Source organism: Electrona antarctica, assembly GCF_951216825.1.
Source record: "Electrona antarctica genome assembly, chromosome: 24".
NCBI classification, from domain to species: Eukaryota; Metazoa; Chordata; class Actinopteri; order Myctophiformes; family Myctophidae; genus Electrona; species Electrona antarctica.
This window is the reverse complement of record NC_136803.1, coordinates 28,957,179-28,978,130: the sequence shown is the minus strand read 5'-3', so window position 1 is coordinate 28,978,130 and position 20,952 is coordinate 28,957,179. Positions and strand designations below refer to the sequence as shown.

General features: G+C 44.6%; 1 protein-coding gene across 1 annotated transcript in view; it reads left to right on the top strand.

Moving 5' to 3' along the window:
• Nucleotides 1-20,952, top strand: part of LOC306917422 (gamma-aminobutyric acid receptor subunit beta-3-like) — a gene marked incomplete at its 3' end in the record, with an annotated part of 169,509 nt that overhangs the window by 137,412 nt on the left and 11,145 nt on the right. Inside the window, exon 8 of the mRNA XM_079495647.1 lies at nucleotides 7,140-7,292. Within this exon, the coding sequence (XP_079351773.1) occupies nucleotides 7,140-7,292 (153 nt within the window). The remainder of the gene's footprint in view (nucleotides 1-7,139; nucleotides 7,293-20,952) is intronic.

Genomic DNA, 20,952 nt, shown 5'->3' with positions numbered 1-20,952 from the left:
GGGGTTGGCGAAAGGGCCTTTATGTGTGGAGTTTGCATGTTCTCCCGTGTCCCCTAGGGTAGGTATACCCTCACATGTTCTCCCTGTGTCCCCGTGAGGGTAGGTACCCTCACAAAAAACATGCAGTAATCCTGGTCTCTAAACTACCTCCCACCTTGGTCAGCCGGGGGGTGCCTGATGGAGGGGAAAGGAACTGGTTGGAATAACGTGTTCCTTCCACGCGTTACGTCCAGCCAGGGAAACTCCCCCCTGTGAAAGGTGAAAAGAAGCAGCTTGAACTCCTCATAGAACTTCCTCATAGAAGGAAGCATGAGGAATGCTTCCTGCCCCCCAGAATCATCTGAATGTGATTAGATTGGAGTTAAAAACGTTCACTGTGAAAGAATATATATTCAAAGATTTGATCTTTTTCAAAGTTTAAAAAATATAGCAGATCTACAAGGTATTCGGTGCTGCGCTACGAGCTTGTAGATCTGCGATTTTTCAATAGCTAATAGCTAAAGTATAACATAATGCTTTAAAAACACCAAAAGTTGAAACGTGGAGATACAAGGTTTTGGGCGACGGGGACAGAAACCGTTCTGTCTGCATCCATCGCTGGTTTCCGGAAAACATGCTCGGGCGAGCGAGCGGCAGTAGTGCGCTTGTTTGCGAGAAGAAGCATGCATGCAGCACGTCCCTCGGTGCAGGGTTGGCGGCCATTAAAGTTTAGTGTCCAGTCGGTCTGCTGCGGCGCGCCTGGCAGGAAGCACGGAGCGCATCAAAGGCTCCCCCAACGGGGCCGTCTATAATGACCGGGACTCCTCCATTACACATGCCACTGCTTTTAATCTCTCTCTGTCTCTGTCTCTCTCTCTGTATCTCTCTCTCAACTCTCAGTGATGAAAGAAGTACTCTGCTTTGTTTAGTGCAGTAGAAGTAGCAATGCCTCGATGTAGAAAAACGGTAAAAGGCCCATACATTCATTCAACGTTTTGGGGTGCATACTTGGTTAGACATGGGTTAAGGTTAGGTTTAGGTGTGCTGCCCCGTGGGAGGTTAGGTTTAGGGTGAGGGTTTGAGATAGGTTGTAGTTGATAGACTAATGACTGCTCTAACCAATGACTAGTCTAAACCAAAAACTGACGTTTTGCCTCGAGTAAAAGTGTTACTACAAGAAGTGTTTTATGCACAATGTCCAATATTTTCGAGTTTTCAAAACGTGTCAGTTTGTAGATCAGCTATTCTCGAAACTATACTGCCACTGACTACTGCTCTCTCTCTCATTCTCTCTCTCCCTCCATCTGTTGCATCTTTGTCATTAAAAAAAACAGCAGATATACTACGTGCCGCACTGCGAGCTTGTACATCTGCTATCATTTTTGAGCGGTGCAACCACTCCAAGAAACAGCAATGTCCCTATGTCACAACCTATGTCCCTACCTATGTCCCTATGTTTAGAGGAGTACCAGTAGGGGCAAAAGTGGCGCTGTTGTGCTAGAAACAGAGAGAGAGAGATAGTGTTGCACTGTTGCCTGCTAATTACAGAGAGAGAGAGAGAGAGAGAGAGAGAGGTGTCTGCTAAATGCTAATTCCCCCCACACAGTAACTCTGTCATTTATCGACCGGTTCGGACGTGGGGCGGCTCGCCAGAACCGGGCTGGCAACCTGGGAGCATTCCTGTGGGTCTGGAAGTTCCGGGGACCCCCACACCACTCAGTTCACACGGGTGTGATTTTTTTGAAAAATCTCGAAAGTGTGAGAACTATACCGATTTAGACAGCCGTTTCAACCGAAAATCAACCGATAATTCCCAGTAGGTTACTTATTACGCTGATCTTATCTAGCCGATCGGCTCGTCTGGATCCTACTGGCTGCGATTGGCGTTGATGACACGTTAACCGATCTTATCGGTCTACTCAGGTCTACTGGACATGCTGGGATTCTACTGAAAATGACAAGCCTCCTCATACCCTCCCCTAAACTTAACCGCAAGCATGTCGCAGCGCGGTCCTAATATTAACGCATGTTCGCCAACCTTAATCCTGTCGTTGTTTTTTTTATCAGTCGGCAGAGCATGCCCATACTCGTCGAAAACAATCGTACTGATCCTAAGTGATCACTGCGGTCTTGTCTATTGATAACAGTCGAAACGGGTGCAGCAGAAGGCATTTGTATACGTAGAATCGGCCCTCGGGTCTTTATCGGGGCTATAATCTGCCGGTCTCGCCACTTCCATCCCTCCCTTATCTCCCTATAGTCTCTTCAGTTCATCCCCTCTTTCTCGTCCTATGGCGTCCATCTTTTCTCCCGCATCTCTCCTTTCCGTCTCGTTCGAACCACTTTGTCCTCATTTCTCACAGCTCTCTCTCTCTCTCAGTCTCTCTCTCTCTCTCAGTCTCTCTCTCTCTCTCTCAGTCTCTCTCTCTCTCTCTCTCTCTCTGCATCTTAGTTCTCGGCATGGTAGAGCGAGAGGCTGGTGCGGTTGCCAATTACCGCGCTGTTTCTTCCGGCGCTCCGGCAAAGAAAAACAACGCAGGATTCGGAGGGGCATCATATATTCATGTGCAACGAGACCCACAGCATCAATTATTCTCCTCTAAGCACGCACGCACGCGCACGCGCACACGCACGCACGCACGCACGCACGCACGCACGCACGCACGCACGCACGCACGCACGCACGCACGCACGCACGCACACACACACACCTCGCACAGTCAAGTTCTCGTTGTTAATTTAACTCTGAGAGTGTGAAAAGAGTCCGTGCGGGACCCCCCGTTTTCACACGTATATATATGCTTTCACTGTGGACAAACGATGCATGCTGAAGTGTGTCACAATCCATATTTGTTTTTGTTTTTTTAAGGGGGGGTGACCGGAAGGACTACAAAGGCTTCAAGTATGATTACTTTTTTGTTTGTTTGAATGTATTCTAGTCTTGATTGTGTCCTGGCAGCAGCTGTGACAGGAGCATGGTTCACATTGCGCTTATAATCACTTCTTAAATAATACATTGTTCTATGTCAAGAGTTCCAGGCGAGCTTCTGTTTGTTGTTTTCTTTCCATGTACAGTATGCACCTCGTGTTGGTTTTTATAGAGGCAAACAACACGGTTTGTTGAATCTGCATGTGTGCGTGTAGCTTCTTTGTGTCACATGCTTGCTGAAACATAATAAGCAAGATGCTTGGAATTCCCCCCCCCTGCAACGTGTATGGTTGCTTTTATGTCGCGCCTTTCTCCAGAGCGCTTTTGCGATTATCGCCCCTGCGACTAATCGACTGTGGCTCAGGAGGTAGAGCAGGTTGTCCAATGATCCATGGGTCGGCGTTTCGAATCCCGGCTCCTCCTGTCTACATGTCGAAGTGTCCTTGGGCAAGACACTGAACCCCAAATTGCTCCCGATGTGCTGGTTGGTACCTTGCATGGCTTCAGCCACAATCGGTGTATGAATGTGTGTGTGAATGGGTGAATGTAATGCACAATCTATGTAAAGCGCCTTGGATAAAGGCGCTATATAAATGCACCATTTACCATTTACCATTTTACATTCAACCGTTCGCGTACACATTCCACACACACAGACGGGCGGAGGAGGAAACCATGCGAGGCACCAAACCTGCTCATCGGGGAAACTTCACCCTTTTTGCAAAAAAATATATGTTAATGACGTTTAGAAGATTTAGAACACTTTCCTGGGGGTATTTATGTGTGTACACTGTACACCAGGAAGTTGTACATGACCAAATTTGGGCATGTACAGTACAACTTCCTGGTCTCAACTGCGCATGTTTCTTTCCTTCCAGGAGCAACATGGAGTCCACCATACGGTCTTCGCTTCCCGTGCTCTTTAGATAGTCCTTGGACTACATGTTGTCTCAGTAAGACAGCCATCCCCCTATCCACAAGGAGGTGGAAAGCATTATGGGAAATGTAGTCCAGGAAGTAAGAGAGCCCAGTGTCCATGACATCAGAGACACTGGGCTCACTGCTAAAATCTGAAATATCTAAAACCACATATTACACACATAAAAACCCCCAGGAAAGTGTTCTAAATCTTCTAAACGTCATTAACATGTATTTTCTTGCAACAAGGGTGAAGTGTCCCTTTAAGGGTTCAGTGTCTTGCTCAAGGACACTTCGACACCCAACGCAGAGGGAGCCGCGCGGGGATCGAAACCGACAACCTTCCCATTTTTACCGAGCCGCTTCTCCACCCCCTATACTGAGCCACCGCCACCATGACACGGCTTTATTTTCTTTCTTCCAAGGCGTATACTACCGTCCATCCATCTGCGCACGCTACAATGCAGAGTCAATTTGGGCCCGGCGCTCGCCACAAGCAAACACAAAACACCCACTTACCGCCCACGGGCTGGAAATATCAGCGCAATGGCCTCCACTTATCCCCCTACTAGTACAAAAGAGAACATGATGAATAGCCAGGGATAGGACGAGTAATGAGCCATATATGAGCCATACGTTCAATCCATACACGCGCGTACACACCGGGAGATACGGGATAAATCACGCCGTGCCCTTTCCTTAGAACGGATCACACATACCGTGTGGGCATGCGCACGCACGCACACAACGCAGGCACGCAACGCACGCACGCAAGGGCGCACGCACGCACGTAATGCAGGCAACGCACGCACGCACCGCGTGCACGCACAAGGCAGGGAGGGAGGGAATGTCTCGTGCCAGCTCACGCCAGTAATCACACAATGCTTCCTCATGGCAGATTAGCGCAAGCAAGGGACATAATGCTAAATACCGTGCTTATCAAATGGGTGTTTTCTATACATGCCATTTATATACGCCATTAATGGCTCATTGAATGGACCATGAAGGTGGATGGGATGGTGTGGCGACCGGTCACAAAAATGGATCATGTCATCATACGACATGCACTTGCGTATTGTGTCAAATCACCATGAAATAGGGGTTATTATGGGCATGGGTGCTTTGTGTGCGTGTGTGTGTGTGCGTGCGTGCGGGCAAACGCGTGTGCAAGACTGAGGGGATACTTGTAACCATGGAAATAAGTCCAACGCTTGCTGCTGCGTGGCGTAGTCATGGAAACTGAAAGAAAACAACATGATGTCCCGGCGTGCTCCCTATTCGCTCCTGAATGCCTTTGAAGCTTTTTTGATTTCGTTTCATTTTTGACATTTTAAGGTGTCAAAATGACCGTGGTGGAAAGTACAATTTTGAAGTAAATTTACTTTACTGGAGTATTTCAACATTTCTATACTTTTTCTTCTACTTCATTATTGTACATATCAGAGGAAAATATTGTACTTTACTCCACTACAATTATTTGAAAAGTTTAGTTACTAGTTAGTTACACTAGTAACTAAAACTTACACTAACTAACACTTACACAAAACTTACATCAACCACTTAATAACTATTTAAACTTATATAATAGTAGCCAATCTACAAGTGTCCAGCAGAGGAACTTCGCCACTCGGTGGCGCGCTATGAGCTTGTAGATCTGCTATTTTTCAATAGCTAAATTATAACATAATGTTTAAAACACCAAAAGGGGTTCCCGCCCAAAATGGGTTAAGAATATCTACGAATTGATGCAAATAAATTCAAATCCACTAAACTAAATCGTCACTTAAACTTGAGCTTGAGCTTGTATAATATTGGCTATTTTCACCATTTAAAAAGGTGAAATTTCAACATGTTCCCCCCAGAATCCTTATCGTATTGTTTGAATTGTAATGTTTGTATCGCTTATTATCATTCGATAAAGCTGTTGCACCCCAACACGGTCAATGGGGAGGACTCGTATGCTATTAGCGCTGGTGGTCAAACGTTCCCAAGTATCGATGGTCAGGGCGCTTATTCTCCTATACCTTCTCTAAGAAGTTGAATTAACGCGTTAGAAGTAGTTTAACCCATTCTTGGTGTTTTAAGCATTCTGTTCTACTTTAGCTATTGAAAAATAGCAGATCTACAAGCTCATAGCGCGCCACCGAGTGGCGCGCTACGAGCTTGTAGGTCTGCTATTTTTTTAAAGTCGTGAAAATGTGGCGCAAATCTTTGAATATATATTTCAGAGCGAACATTTTTAACTAAAATATTGGCTTCTGGGGGGTCCCTGGAACTACATATTTTGAGATGGGGGTCTGTGGCCCAATAGAGATAATTCTGGGGGTCCTTGACATGAAAAAGGTTGAGCACCACTGACATAGAAACAAGGGTTTTTCAGAAAAGATTTAGGATTTAGAAGCCTTATTTTTTTAATCGACCTCAGTCCAAAATGGGTTAATGGGCGCCTGAGTACTCAACGGTAATAGGGTCTCCGCTAATAGGGTCTTCAGGTCAAAGTGTTTGCTATTATCTTCGTCCAGGTTTAATAGGGCCTGGGGGTCAAAGTGTTCCTAAGTATCGACATCACTGTTGTTTTCTCACCGAACAGAACTATTCTCATCGCCGACTCGCCGAAAAGGTTTCCTTGGTTGTTTTTCACAGGCTTTCACAGGCTTCTTAGTTCCTCAGTCTCCCCTTCCCCAAGCTCCTGACAGATTTGCACAGAGAGAGAGAGAGAGAGAGAGAGAGAGAGAGAGAGAGAGAGAGATAGAGAGATCAACCAGGTGCTCAATGGTGATAAAAGTTAAAAACATACATTGGTTCTTCTAGAATCAACGGAAACCAAAACTTCAAAGAGAGGAGGGATCGGAGCACTCAAACGATAACAGAGGAGAGGGCGTAATGTATGTATGTTTATTCATTGCATAAAAAACAAAAAAATCACACCCGTGTGAACTGAGTGGTGCAACTATACGGCCATAGCCATATAGTTGCTTTGTATGTGACGTCACATACTAACCATAGCAACCATGCTCACCCGTACAGGCACAAACACACACGGGTACTAACAAAGCCAGTTGTAGGAGTGGTTTGCACCACTCAAAAACAGTGAATGAATGACCAGAGGGAGCGATATCAAAAGCAGAGGCGTGTGGCATTCCTCCCGTCCGTCCGTCCGTCCGTCCGTCCGTCCGTCCGTCCGTCCGTCCGTCCGTCCCACCCAGCAAATTGAATCCTATATCTATAATTATATGCCGTTCTCTCAGCCACGGTGGGATTGTGGATCAACATTGACTATTCTCTCTCTCTCTCTCTCCTCTCTGTCCCACAGGAGCGTACCCTCGGCTGTCCCTGAGCTTCAAGCTGAAGAGAAATATCGGCTACTTCATCCTGCAGACCTACATGCCATCCATCCTGATCACCATCCTCTCCTGGGTCTCCTTCTGGATCAACTACGACGCCTCTGCGGCCAGAGTGGCCCTAGGTACGCTACGGCCCGAGTCCGTTAGTCATGTCGGTCAGTCGGTCATAGCTGTCCGTCTTTCTGTCCGATACTCTGGGATTTTCCTCGCGGGCATTTCCCCCGGGGGGCATTTTAACTCAATAACTCGTGTTGGAGAGACCGGAGAGAGGGAATGACGCGCAGCCATAGTTGACGTCATGACTGTTCTATAGGACAGTACAGTACAGGGGCAACTGGCGGCCCCCGGGGGCCACATGCGGCCATATATGGTGGTGTGATGGATCGAGTGACGGACAGACAGACTTTTGCAGGTTTTCATAGTAATCTGCGACCTGCAGTCGCAATACAGTACCACAGACGAAAAACAGTCTAAGTCCAAATTTCATTCTGACCCCTCCACGAAAAGGCCTTGTTGTCCTGACCCCTTATCTATCATTTATACAGTATGGATAAATAGTGTGGACTTGGACTGTTTTTCGTCTGTGGCATTTGGTGGAAAGACATCACAGCACTCCATCTTTAAGTTGAAATGCTTCCATCCATATGCAGCATCAGTATCCATTATGTGCTGTATAGAGCGTTGCAGTCCCGCCCCCTACCATGGACCAGGAAATGAAACCCAATGCATTTTTCCCATAGACATTTCTTAAAGTATTTATTTAAAGGCGGTTACGCCACGGACAAAGCCAACTCGAGTCGTGACAACTCATGACAACACAAACAATATTTTGGACCAAACAAATAATTACAAAGAAGAAAAACAACAAAAAAAGTGTTGTAACCTGCCGTTTTTTTCTTCTTTCTAATTATTTGTTCGGCCCAAAAAATTGTGTTTGTTGTCATGATTTGTCACGACTCGAGTTGGCTTTGTCCGCGGCGTAAACGTCTTTAAATAAATACGTCGGGACTGCGACGCTCTATACTGGTTGGAAACAGGGAATGTATTTATTATGGTACATGGACACATATACTGTTCTTCTTAAAGGTACGAGCGAGGACCATTGTGTAAAGCTTAACCCATTTAGACCTGAGGACGATTCTTAAAAAAAACAGTTTTCTGAAAAACCTCTGTTTCCATGTCAGTGGTTCTCAAACATTTTCATGTCAAGGACCCCCAAAATCATATGTATTTGGCCGCCGACCCCCATCTGAAAATATGTTGTTCCAGGGACACCCCCAGAAGCAAAGATTTGAGTTAAAAACGTTGAAAGAATATATTCAAAGATTTGTGCCACATTTTGTGCCGCGCTATGAGCTTGTAGATCTGCTATTTTTTAAAAGTATAACATATTGCTTAAAACACCAAAAGGGGTTCCCGCCCAGAATGATTAATCACTTAAATCAGATGGCTGGCGTCCCCCAGGGCTCTGCAATAAGGCCAGCATAAGTCCATCTTCGCCCAAATCTCTCCGCCGAAAATAGCCGATCTAAACAGTGTCACCAACGCGCTGCATTGCGACGACTATGTGACCTTGCAAATCGGCTATTTCCGACGACTGTTCCCTTCCGACAAACGGTTCCCGAGGTACTAGTTAAGATGTACGAAATCTATTTAAGATCTCTTCGTGTTCAACGCGGCCGTAAGTGACTTGTTAATGCCTTGCAATATAAATTAAGTCCCAAAGAGACAGATTAAACATGGCATGGAGTCCCCGTGGCACTCGGAGGTGTATAATCTCTCACTTAGGCACTTAAGCCCCTATATAAGTGGTGTCCCCCAGGGATCTATACTTGGCCCCCCCGCTAAGTTTATATTCCCTCGACACCAAATCTCTTCGTCGGAAAAAGTAGCAGATCTACAATCTCCCGTCGCAAATTATTACACTGGGATGTGAGCTTGTAGATCTGCTATTTATTTTTGCTGGATGGTCCCCTACTATGATGAAGGTATCAGGTACGGTCGCCCCTAAAGCATCTATCAGGTACGGTCGCCCCTAAAGCATCTATCAGGTACGGTCGCCCCTAAAGCATCTCTCAGGTACGGTCGCCCCTAAAGCATCTATCAGGTACGGTCGCCCCTAAAGCATCTAACAGGTACGGTCGCCCCTAAACCATCTATCAGGTACGGTCGCCCCTAAAGCATCTATCGGGTACGGTCGCCCCTAAACCATCTATCGGGTACGGTCGCCCCTAAAGCATCTATCGGGTACGGTCGCCCCTAAAGCATCTATCGGGTACGGTCGCCCCTAAACCATCTATCGGGTACGGTCGCCCCTAAACCATCTAACGGGTACGGTCGCCCCTAAACCATCTATCGGGTATGGTCGCCTCTAAACCATCTATCAGGTACGGTCGCCCCTAAAGCATCTATCGGGTACGGTCGCCCCTAAACCATCTAACAGGTACGGTCGCCCCTAAACCATCTAACAGGTACGGTCGCCCCTAAACCATCTATCGGGTACGGTCGCCCCTAAACCATCTATCGGGTACGGTCGCCCCTAAACCATCTATCGGGTACGGTCGCCCCTAAACCATCTCTCAGGTACGGTCGCCCCTAAACCATCTCTCAGGTACGGTCGCCCCTAAACCATCTCAGGTACGGTCGCCCCTAAACCATCTCTCAGGTACGGTCACCCCTAAACCATCTCGCCCCTCCATTTTTCCGCCAACCTCACGCCGACCGTTTGGTGCCGCGGTTGTGGTATTCTTTATTTCATTTTTTCTGAGAATAAGGTTATAAAAAAGTTTTAGGGTTAGGCATAGTTTTACTAGGGGTTAAGTTTAGGTATAGGGTTACTTTAGGAATATACCAGGCCGTGCAGTTCCGCCGGCTGTACGCCCGGGGCGAGTTGGTAAAGGGGCGAGTCGTTTGGTATTCAGATTAAATGTCATTTTGGGCGGGAACCCCTTTTGGTGTTAGCATTATGTTATGCTTTAGCTATTGAAAAATAGCAGATCTGCTACAAGCTCGTAGAACGACTGACATAGAAACATAGCTTTTTCAGAAAACTGTCAGGATGTAGAAGACATTTTTAGAATCTGATCTCAGGTCAAAATGGGTTAAAAGTACCGGTGATACCTTTCTGTACTGTAGTGCAGTGGTTCCCAAAATGTTTCATGTCAAGGACCCCCAAATTGACACTCATTAGCCCGCGGACCCCCATTTTGAAAAAGATATGCCAGGGACGGGTGCAGTACTTAGTTTAGACAGTACTTAGACTAGTACTTAGACAAGTCATTGGTTAGACCAGTCATTAGTCCTACAACTACAACCTATCTCAAACCCTCACCCTAACCCTAACCTCCCACGGGGCAGCACACCTAAACCTAACCTTAACACATGTCTAACCAATGACTAGTCTAAACTAAGTATGCACCCAGGGACCCCCCATAAGTGAAGATTTTGATAGCTCTAGCAGTGATTCTCAACCCGTTTAACTTCAAGGACCCCCAGTTTTACATGCATATTAGTCTACAGTGGCCCATTTAATGGCATTTCTATCTCTGGGACCCCGTAATTTATATTGTAAAATCAATGTTAATTTAACTCTGAGAGAGTGTACAAATGGAACCAAATGGACCCGTTAGTAGGGATGGCGCTCGTTATTTTTTATTGATAACGAGCACCTTATCGATCAGGCTTATCGAGCCGGGTTCTTATCGAGCCCACTATCGAGCATTTTCTATTATTTTGTGGAAAGTTGGGAGACAATAAATTCTGAACAGAACCAGTATCTATTACTATGGACTTCAAATACAGAACTTTTCTAACAGAAGGAAGGCAATTGACCTTTTTACCAATAAAATATTAAAGAAACTGTTAACTGGTTAATATGTGTACCGTCACATTAAAAGCGGAATTTTGTTTACCAGGGCAGCACTGGTTGGCAGGTATCAATACACTTTTAGACCGACAATGTCCGACTTGTGCCAGCATGGATGATTACATTTATTTCTTGATCGCCTCTTGTCTTTGCGGCTGCAACGCTCAATAACAGGCTTGATAAGCCCAAATCTTATTGATAACGTGTACTCGATAAGCTTAATTGTTATCGGATTTTTCCGGGTATCGGTTATCGGGCTCCATCCCTACCCGTTAGGGTCCATTTGGTTCCATTTGTACACTCTCAGTTACAGACCCATTTGGGTCCATTTTTGTTCCAAACTATCATTTAGCTGGGGGGACCCCCTGGAACTCCCTCAAGGACCCCTGGGGGGTCCCCGGACCCCACTTTGGGGACCACTGCTGTAGTGTGCACTGTGCAAAAAAATGACGAGCTCATGGCCGCCGCACGTTGCATATCAATACCATTCATTGCTTTAAGGACACGATGATATACATGTGGCCGACGATTGATTCCTCAGGCCAAGAGAAAGTGAATTTATGATTGCGCAGAGCAGGGTGTAATGAATTATGATTATTTATCACCTGGAGAAGGGTTTATACTATTGATTTCTAAGAGCATGGCATAACAAATCATTTACAGGTATGGCCTGCCGGTATACTGTAAAAGAGAGGCGCTATAACCCATTTAGGCCTGACGTCGAAATAAAAAAAACGTTCGCTCTGAAAGAATATATATTCAAAGATTTGTGCCGCATTTTTACGATTTTCCAAAAATGGCAGACCTACAATCTCGTAGCGCGCCACTCGGTGGCGCGCTATGAGCTTGTAGATCTGCTATTTTTCAATAGCTAAAGTATAACATAATGCTCAGTTAAAACACCAAAAGGGGTTCCCGTCCAGATTGGGATAAGCATATTAAAATGTCAGGAAAAGTTCAATATATAATAATAACATATTTTGACACTAAGCTATTTACATTAAACTGATTGATGTTGGTTTTTTTCTTCTTTTCAACAGAACATTACAACAGTTAATCTTAGAGTGAATTAAATTTGAAGGTTTAATCTGACAGCACGAAAAGATAATGCCTATATAATCGTACGCTAATCATTATTGATTATCGTAGAAATTATTGTTTGTATATCGTTACATCTCTGGGCTGTACTTGTCAGCGTATTACAGATAGATCTGGTTTGTTTAAGGGCGGGAACCCTTTTTGGTGTTTTAAGCATTATGTTATGCTTTAGCTGTTGAAAAATAGCAGATCTACAAGCTCGTAGCGCGGCACCGAGTGCCGCGCTACGAGCTTGTAGGTCTGCTATAAAACGTGAAAATGTAGTGCAAAGCTTTGAATAATATTCTTTCAGAGCCAACGTTTTTAACTCAAATCTTTGCTTCTGGAGGGGGTCCCTGGAACAACATATTTTCAGATGGGGGTCGGCCGCCAATTACATATAATCTTGGGGGTCCTTGACATGAAAATGTTTCAGAACGACCGGCGTAGAAATATGCGTTTTTTAGAAAACTGTTAGGATTTAGAAGACATTTGTAGAATCGCCCTCAGGTCTATAAATAGGTTAACTCAGGGGAAGAAGAAACAGGGACTTTACACACAACATAGCAGAACAACAACGTTTTTGGAGGCAGTGTTGTTTTCGTCGACTAAAACTATGACGAAAAATGTTCGTCGACTACCTTTATTCACTGACAAAAACGACATAAAATACTAAAGAAAAACTAAGCCATGACGACTAAAACTGTGACTAAATATACTGACAATTTCGTCAACAAAAATAAACTAGACTAAAATGTTAGGAAGGGACTAGGACTAGAGATCCAGTATAAGTAATTTTACACTTGGTTGCATGCTGAAAATAGCAGATCTACAAGCTCACAACGCGTCGCAGCGCGACGCGTTGTGAGCTTGTAGATCGGCTATTTTCAGCAAGTGTAAAAACAGTCATTACGATGGCATCAACACCCACCAAAATACATTTTAGTCGACTAAATAAACTGTAGATTTAGTCGACTAAAATCTTATGATATTTAGTCGACTAAAACTAGACTAAACACTAAAGCATTCCAGGTGACTAAAATGTGACTGAAAACTATTGAAGTCAAGAGACTATACGACTAAAACTAAAATCAAAATGTGCTGCCAAAAAAAACAACACCGTTCGGGGGCACTAAATATTGTGCAGCATCACGCATTTCCTTTTTTATCAAACATAAGGTTTGGAACTATAAGGCAAACCTTTTAAACGGGTGGCCTCCGATGACGTCCCGCGAGGGCCCCCGAACGGGCCGAACGCACGCGCAGGTCTTCATTCCATCAAACGCACCACAGCACCAGCTGATTTCACTAATTAACACACCTTCCACGACAGAGAGAGAGAGTAGGGGACTAATTAGTCAAAGAAATCAGCTGGTGTAGTGTTTTGTTTGGGCTCAAACGGAAACGTGCCTCCATTATTTATGGCTCTCCCTGAATAATTGGACAGCATGCAGGGCCATAAATCAAGCGTTCCCTTATGTTTTCTAAAATAGTAAGGACATCATTCTGCCAGCTGCTATTGTCCCGCACCCGTCTGACCGCCATGCCCGACAGGCCGCGTTTTCAGAGCATGTATATAATTTAACCCATTTAGACCTGAGGACGATTATACAAATGCCTTCTAAATCCTGACAGTTTTCTGAAAAACCCCATGTTTCTATATCAGTGGTTCTCAAACATTTTCATGTTTGAGAACTGGCCGAATTGGCCGCCGACCCCCATCTGAAAATATGTTGTTCCAGGGACCCCACAGAAGCAAAGATTTGAGTTTAAAACGATTTTTCAAAAAATTGCAGATCTACAAGCTCGTAGCGCCGCACTCGGTGCCGCGCTATGAGCTTGCAGATCTGCTATTTTTCAATAGCTAAAGTATAACATAATGCTTAAAACACCAAAAGGGGTTCTCCCGCCCCAGAATGGGTTAACCCTGCAGTGGTTCCCAAACTGTGGTGCGTGGCACCCCTTGTGGTGCCCGAGCGCCTTCTAGGGCAGGGGTTCTCAACCCGTGGGTCGCGACCCCTCGGGGGGTCGCCAAAATATTTTAGGGGGTCCCCAAATTATTTTCAAAAAAAAGAAGAAAAAAAAAGAATCTTTTTAACTCGGTGGCGCGCTATGAGCTTGTAGATCTGCTATTTAGAATATAGCCTATGCTGCAAATATATGCCATATACAGGTTCATGTGTGCATATATGTGGATAAATAGGAAATATATGTCTCTATATAGCTTATGCAATTTATATTTCCATGTGTGGGGGGGGGGGGGGGGGGGTGCGTCAGCTATAGGTATGGAGGCAACAGGGGGTGCTTGGGAACCGCTTTTATCTAATCAATCAATCGATTGATTTGTGTTGCAGGCTGCGATCGATGGAACTGACATTGTATACTTTATTATCAGTATCAGAATGAAAACATTGTATTCAAGGTTTTAGAGAGGAAGAAATTGTGTGACTGATTTAACCCAGTCTGGGCGGGAAGAACCCCCTTTTGGTGTTTAAGGCATTATGATACACTTTAGCTAGTGGAAAATAGCAGATCTACAAGAAAATAGCAGATCATAGCACGGCACCGAGTGCCGCGCTACGAGCTTGTAGGTCTGCCATTTTTGAAAAATTGTGAAAATGTGTGGCGTAAATCTTTGAATATATATTCTTTCAGAGCGAACGTTTTTTAACTCAAATCATATTTTCACATGCTGGGGGTCGTTGGCCAATTACAAATATGTTTGGGGGGTCCTTGACATGAAAATGTTTGAGAACCACTGATATAGAAACATATGGGTTTTTCAGAAAACTGTCATGATTTAGAAGACATTTTTTAAAATTTCGACGTCAGGTCTAAATGGGTTAAGGTGCCCCGGCCGCAGGACGACGCTGGCTTCCATTTGTCTTCATGTGCTCGGCTCGATCCTTCAGCACATATAACAGCTTTGTCGTGCGTGTGTGGCCGCCGCCGCGGTTGACCTTTACGCATCGGATGACCCCTTAACGCGTCATATGGCACTGGCCTTGATCAATGACCGGACCGGCGACATTCATCAACGTCCTTTCACCAGCTCCCTGCGCCTCCTCCTCCATCTGTCCTTTATCATCCACAACACCACGCGCGCACGCACACACACACACAATTCAATTCAATTCAATTCAAAGGGCTTTATTGGCATGAGAAAACATACGTTTACACACACACACACACACACACACACACACACACACACACACACACACACACACACACACACACACACACACACACACACACACACAGCCTAGAGTTAAGTATCATCAGCACCTCCTTCCAGCTCTCCTTAACCCTGCATGTAGACCTGAGGAGGATTCTACAAATGTCTTCTAAATCCTATGCTAGAGCACCCCCTGCCCTTTTCCCTCTGGACAAATGTGCCACTTTTCAACCTATCTTCATATAATTGGTCCTCGGTAATAATCATGATAAAATGGCACCATTTTTTCCTACTCAGTCTGTGTCTCATAGGAGGGCTGTGGGCAGTTCAGAGACCCGTCCTCCAGTGACATCATCGATGGGGAATCCAAGCTAATAGAAACTGCAGGCTTTCTAGTCCTGAAAAGTTGCAATGCGAAAATGGAAGCCATCGTTCTCACGATAATACAAATCTAAAAATGTTTGTAAAATCTTTGTATCTGCCTAACGATGATGTCACTGGAGGACGGGTTTCTGAACTGCCCACAGCCCTCCTATGAGACACAGACCGAGTAGAAAAAAATTGTGTCATTTTATCATGATTATTAGTGAGGACCAATTATATGAAGATAAGTTGAAAAGTGGTCCTTTTTTTGTACAGTACAGTATGTGGACCATGGTGACATTGATCAATTGATAAAAAAAAAGCTTCCAATATATTATTTAGGCACCAAAATCTATAAATCTCACATTATTAAGGCAACCGGCCGGTTCCACGCGCTGCACAAGGTGCCCTTTTTTCCCACTTGAGCACCTGCCCCTCTAAATGTCTGTGCATGCAGAAAGCGTGCCAACACGCACCGTAGGCAATGCATTGAGCCTCGGTTTCCCAGTGGGGTTTTTTTTCTGGTCACATGTGACGTGTCACGGATGTCCGACGGGAAACCCTGTATGTCTTAACCCATTTTGGAGTGAGGTCGATTAAAAAAAAGGCTTCAAAATCATAATTTTTTTCTGAAAAACCCATGTTTCTATGTCAGTGGTGCTCAACCTTTCTCATGTCAAGGACCCCCAGAATTATCTCTATTGGGCCACGGACCTATAGCCTGACACTCGTCTGAATTTTCATTTCATTTCACTTCATTATTCCGACTGAAAGCCCTCCCCACGGCAGCAGTTTATGGGATGGGTGTCGTCAAAGCGGCAGTCTTATAGAATAGTATAGGAAAGCAGATGACGTTGTTGTCAATCATGTGGCTATGGCTAACCCATTTGCTAACCAAACAAATTCAGCCAACGAGCATACTATACTATACTAGCATGTAAACAAAAGCGGTAAAATGTCGGATGATGATGTTTATAAAACCTCTCGTGTCTGTAAAGAAACTATTTATCATACGTCGATGTAATAGCCAGATTGATACGCTCGTGAGTTACCGCAGTGGGTGCAGCCATGTTTGTTGTCTGACGCTGTTGAGTGATCGGATTTCCGAACGACAGCCTATCGACAGAACATATTTTCTTAATGGGCGTGACTAGCGATTCAGGGCTGGAGCCAGGCTATACCACGGACCCCCATTTCAAAATATGTAGTTCCAGGGACCCCCCCAGAAGCCAATATTTTAGTTAAAAATGTGAAATATATATATATTCAAAGATTTGCGCCACATTTTTACGACTTTTCAAAAATAGCAGACCTACAAGCTCATAGCGCGCCACTGGAGATCTGCTATTTTTCAATAGCTATTAAGCATAACATAATGCTTAAAACACCAAAAGGGGTTCCCGCCCAAAATGGGTTAAAAGTGATCAAAAAACGACAAATGAAACATATAAAGACACTGGGCCTCATGCGCCAACCGTTCTTAAGAAGTTCTTAAGAGGAAATTTGTTCTTAGACCCACTTAGGAAGTTTTTAAGAAGGTTTTGGGATCCCTCAATCTTTTCTTAGCTGTGATTTGTTCGTAGGTAAGAACAGAATCTACGCACACTGTGGGGCACTCTTAGGGTGCCTTTTTCGTTCTTAAGTGCAATCTGAAAACATAAAGGGAAAACAGTGCCATCTGCATGATGCTCAAAGTTTGGTCTGAGGACCTCAAGGGGTCCTTGAGGAAGTTCCAGGCAGTCCACAGCAAAATATGGAATATTTTACCACTTTAATCCCATTTTATACTTTGAAAATAGCCAATATACAAGCTCACAAACGCGTCCCATTACTGCCCATTTTGAGCTTGTAGATCGGCTATTTTCAAAACATTTTGATAAATCTTCAAAACATTACCCTAGAAGAAAATATTTTCATATGGGGGTCTGCAGAATGCATGTCAATTTGGGGGTCCTTGACATGAAAATGTTTGAGAACCACTGGTTTAGAGTTCACAACCCAACCCAAACAAACGCACCATACCCATCACATAACACCCCCCCCCCCCCCCCCCGCCATCACCCCCCCCCCCCCCAGTTGACTATTGTGAGATAAATAATAAAATACATTCATGAATATTGAAAATATTAAAATATTGAAATATTGAAAATGTGAACATTTCTGTTCACTTCAGTACCTCCACAGTATTATTGATTTTTAATGTTTGGAGTCTGGTGTTCCACCATATTTAGACTTTAGTTTAGGTATTCTTGACTTCACTCAACTTTATTTCTATGTGTGAGGTCCTGTGAGCTGCAATCACACACAGGTGTGACTGCAGGCAAGGCCATGGAGTCATGCAAAACTACACCCACCTGGGTGAACACAGGTAGGAAAGTGAATTCCCAATGCCTTATATGGGATTGGTGGGGCGGTTCCCTATGGTAATTAGGATGCTAATTAGGATATGTGGGGCGTCTACCTATGATAATTTGAATGAACTGGCACACCCCTTCAAGTTACGACTAGGATTTGGATTCATCATCATAAGAACATGCTTACGAACAATTCTGCCTACTTAAGAACGTTTCATGAATCTGACTGGACTTCTCTTAGGAATTCACTTAGGAAGAAATGTAAGAGGAAAAGTTAAGAACTTATTGGCGCATGAGGCCCAATGGGGGGGGAAAAAGACAAGTTTAGCGTGTTCCGCAGTCAAACTGTCAATCTTCCTTCTAGTATAATCATTGCGAACGCAGTGAGCACTAACTATGAGACCTAGCAGAACATGTGTGTGTGTGTGTCTGTGTGTGTGTGTGTCACGCTGTAACACCACCCGCCCGCCACCAGAGGGCGCAGCTGTACACACAAAAAACACACACACACACACACACACACACACACACACACACACACACACACAAAACTTAACTTAAAAAAACTAAACTTAAAAAAAACATGCACACACACATACACACTAAAAAAATAACTTTTAAATCTTTAAAAAAACATTAAAGTACATTATTTATTCTAATTGTTGTTATTGCAATTTACGAGCTGCGTTCGCTTCCCGCGTTTGCGCGTCTTACTTGTCATATATAGTACCTGATGATCACGTTCATAGTGTTCCCGTAAATACAGTATAGGCTTATAATTACCTGCACGTTTAGGCAATGACGTCGTCACACACCGATGAAGGCTGGGATAGCCGAAACGCCCGTCCTGTGAGGTAGAGAGAATAAATCTTTTGAAAGTATATATTCTTTGGTGGTGATGTGTGTGCGCGACCTCTTCACCTATTCCACAATGTTGATTTAAGCTGGCAACGCGCCATAAGTCAGAGCGCGTGGTCGACAGTTACAGTATCCAAGATAACTACAGTTACACAACCCGTAGCCGCGCGCACGCGCGCACGCACGCACGCACGCGCGCACGCACGCACGCACGCACGCACGCACGCACGCACGCACGCACGCACGCACGCACGCACACACGCACACACACACGCACACACACACACACAAGGTGGAAAGGTGCACAAAATACGAGTGTTTTCAGAAGCGTTGTTGTTTTTTGCCAACCAGAAAGCTGTGGGCGTACAATGCCCATCAGCTTAACAGCGCACATATGGGAACGCACACCGGCGTCCGTAGTACTAGGTACACGCCGTATACATCAAGACCACTACAGCTGTGTACGTGGGCTGCAAAAAGTATCCGTTGTTTGTTTTCCTTTGGGAAGAGTTAGTGTTAAGGCATGCTGGCTGCAATATCCGGTCATTAGCCTGTTACGCGCGTGCATGCGTGCGTTCGTGCGTGTGTGTGTGTGTGTGTGTGTGTGTGTGTGTGTGTGCGTGCAAGCTGCAAATATCCGGTCTGAAATGCTTCACCAGGCGACCAGCTAGGGGACAATTCACTAGCCGTGATGGATCATTACAAGCTTTCAGTAGCTAAGCTACCTATAGATGGGGAATTGTGTGTACATGTGTCTGTACGTGCGCGTGTTCGTGCGTGCGTGCGTGCGTGCGTGTGTGCGTGTGTGCGTGCGTGCGTGTGTGTGTGCGTGCGTGCGACGTGCGTGAGTGTGCACTTGCCAGTAAGAGCAATGTAATGATCAGTGGGAAATCAATTCAAGCAGGCATGCGGGCAAACAATTGAATTGTTTGAAGGAGAACCTGATTTCTCCCGAGCAATTCCAAGGCCCTGCAAAGTTACATTGGCTCTTAATCGCATTAAAACACATTTTCGGCAGCTGCACCCACTGTTCCTAATCATGTTACACAAACTGTGAAGGTGTATGAATGTAATATAATTGGTGTGGTTTGTGTAACAGTAGTCTTCCCTAAACTAAAGCCAGCTCTATTCCACAATCTAAGAATGCTATACAGTACATAAGAGTCTGACTGTAACGTATTGATATTGTATTTATGAATAAAATCTGTGTTAGTCATGCAAATAAAGTAAAGAAAAAAAGTGAACTTGGCATTAAAGACTGCAAATAATAATAATAAACAACATCAGCAGCAACTACTGTCTGCTTGTCAAGCCACCATATCACCATGTCCATTATCTGGCTTGGTTCTGGCTGTTTTGTTAAAGTCAACAAGGGTGCAAAACCTCATTCCATAAACAAGATAGTGATAAATTGCTCGATCCATCTTCTGTCATTACCAATGAGTATTAATCTGTTGTGTCGTGAGTCTATCTGTCAATGGTGTCACTGGTCGCTAGCTGTACTAAACACTGTAGCCTCAGAGCAAGCCAACAAACAACATGGCGCCCAGAACGAGTCCTTCTAAGGCAGGCTCTGCCCAAACTCCGCCCATTTCTCTTTCCCTATACACCTCCTGAATTAAAGCCCTGAAAGTCGACCATCTTTTCGTTCATTCACGAAATTCACAAAAGTGTGTTTTTTTATGTCTTAACCCATTTAGACCTGACGTCGAAAAAAAAAAAAAAAAGTCTTCTAAATCGTGACAATTTTCTGAAAAACCTCATTTTTCTGTATCAGTGGTGCTCAATATTTCATGTCAAGGACCCCTAGGAATTATATGTATTTGGCCGCCGACCCCCCATCTGAAAATATGTTGTTCCAGGGACCCCGACAGAAGCAAAGATTTGAGTTAAAAATGTTCGCTGTGAAAGTATATATATATATATATTCAAAGATTTGCACGCACATTTGCACAATTTTTCAAAAATAGCAGATCTACAAGCTCGTAGCGCGCCACTCGGTGGCGCGCTATGAGCTTGTAGATCTGCTATTTTTCAATAGCTAAATTATGTTTTGTTTTTGTTTTTCTGCTAAACAGCAGGCTATA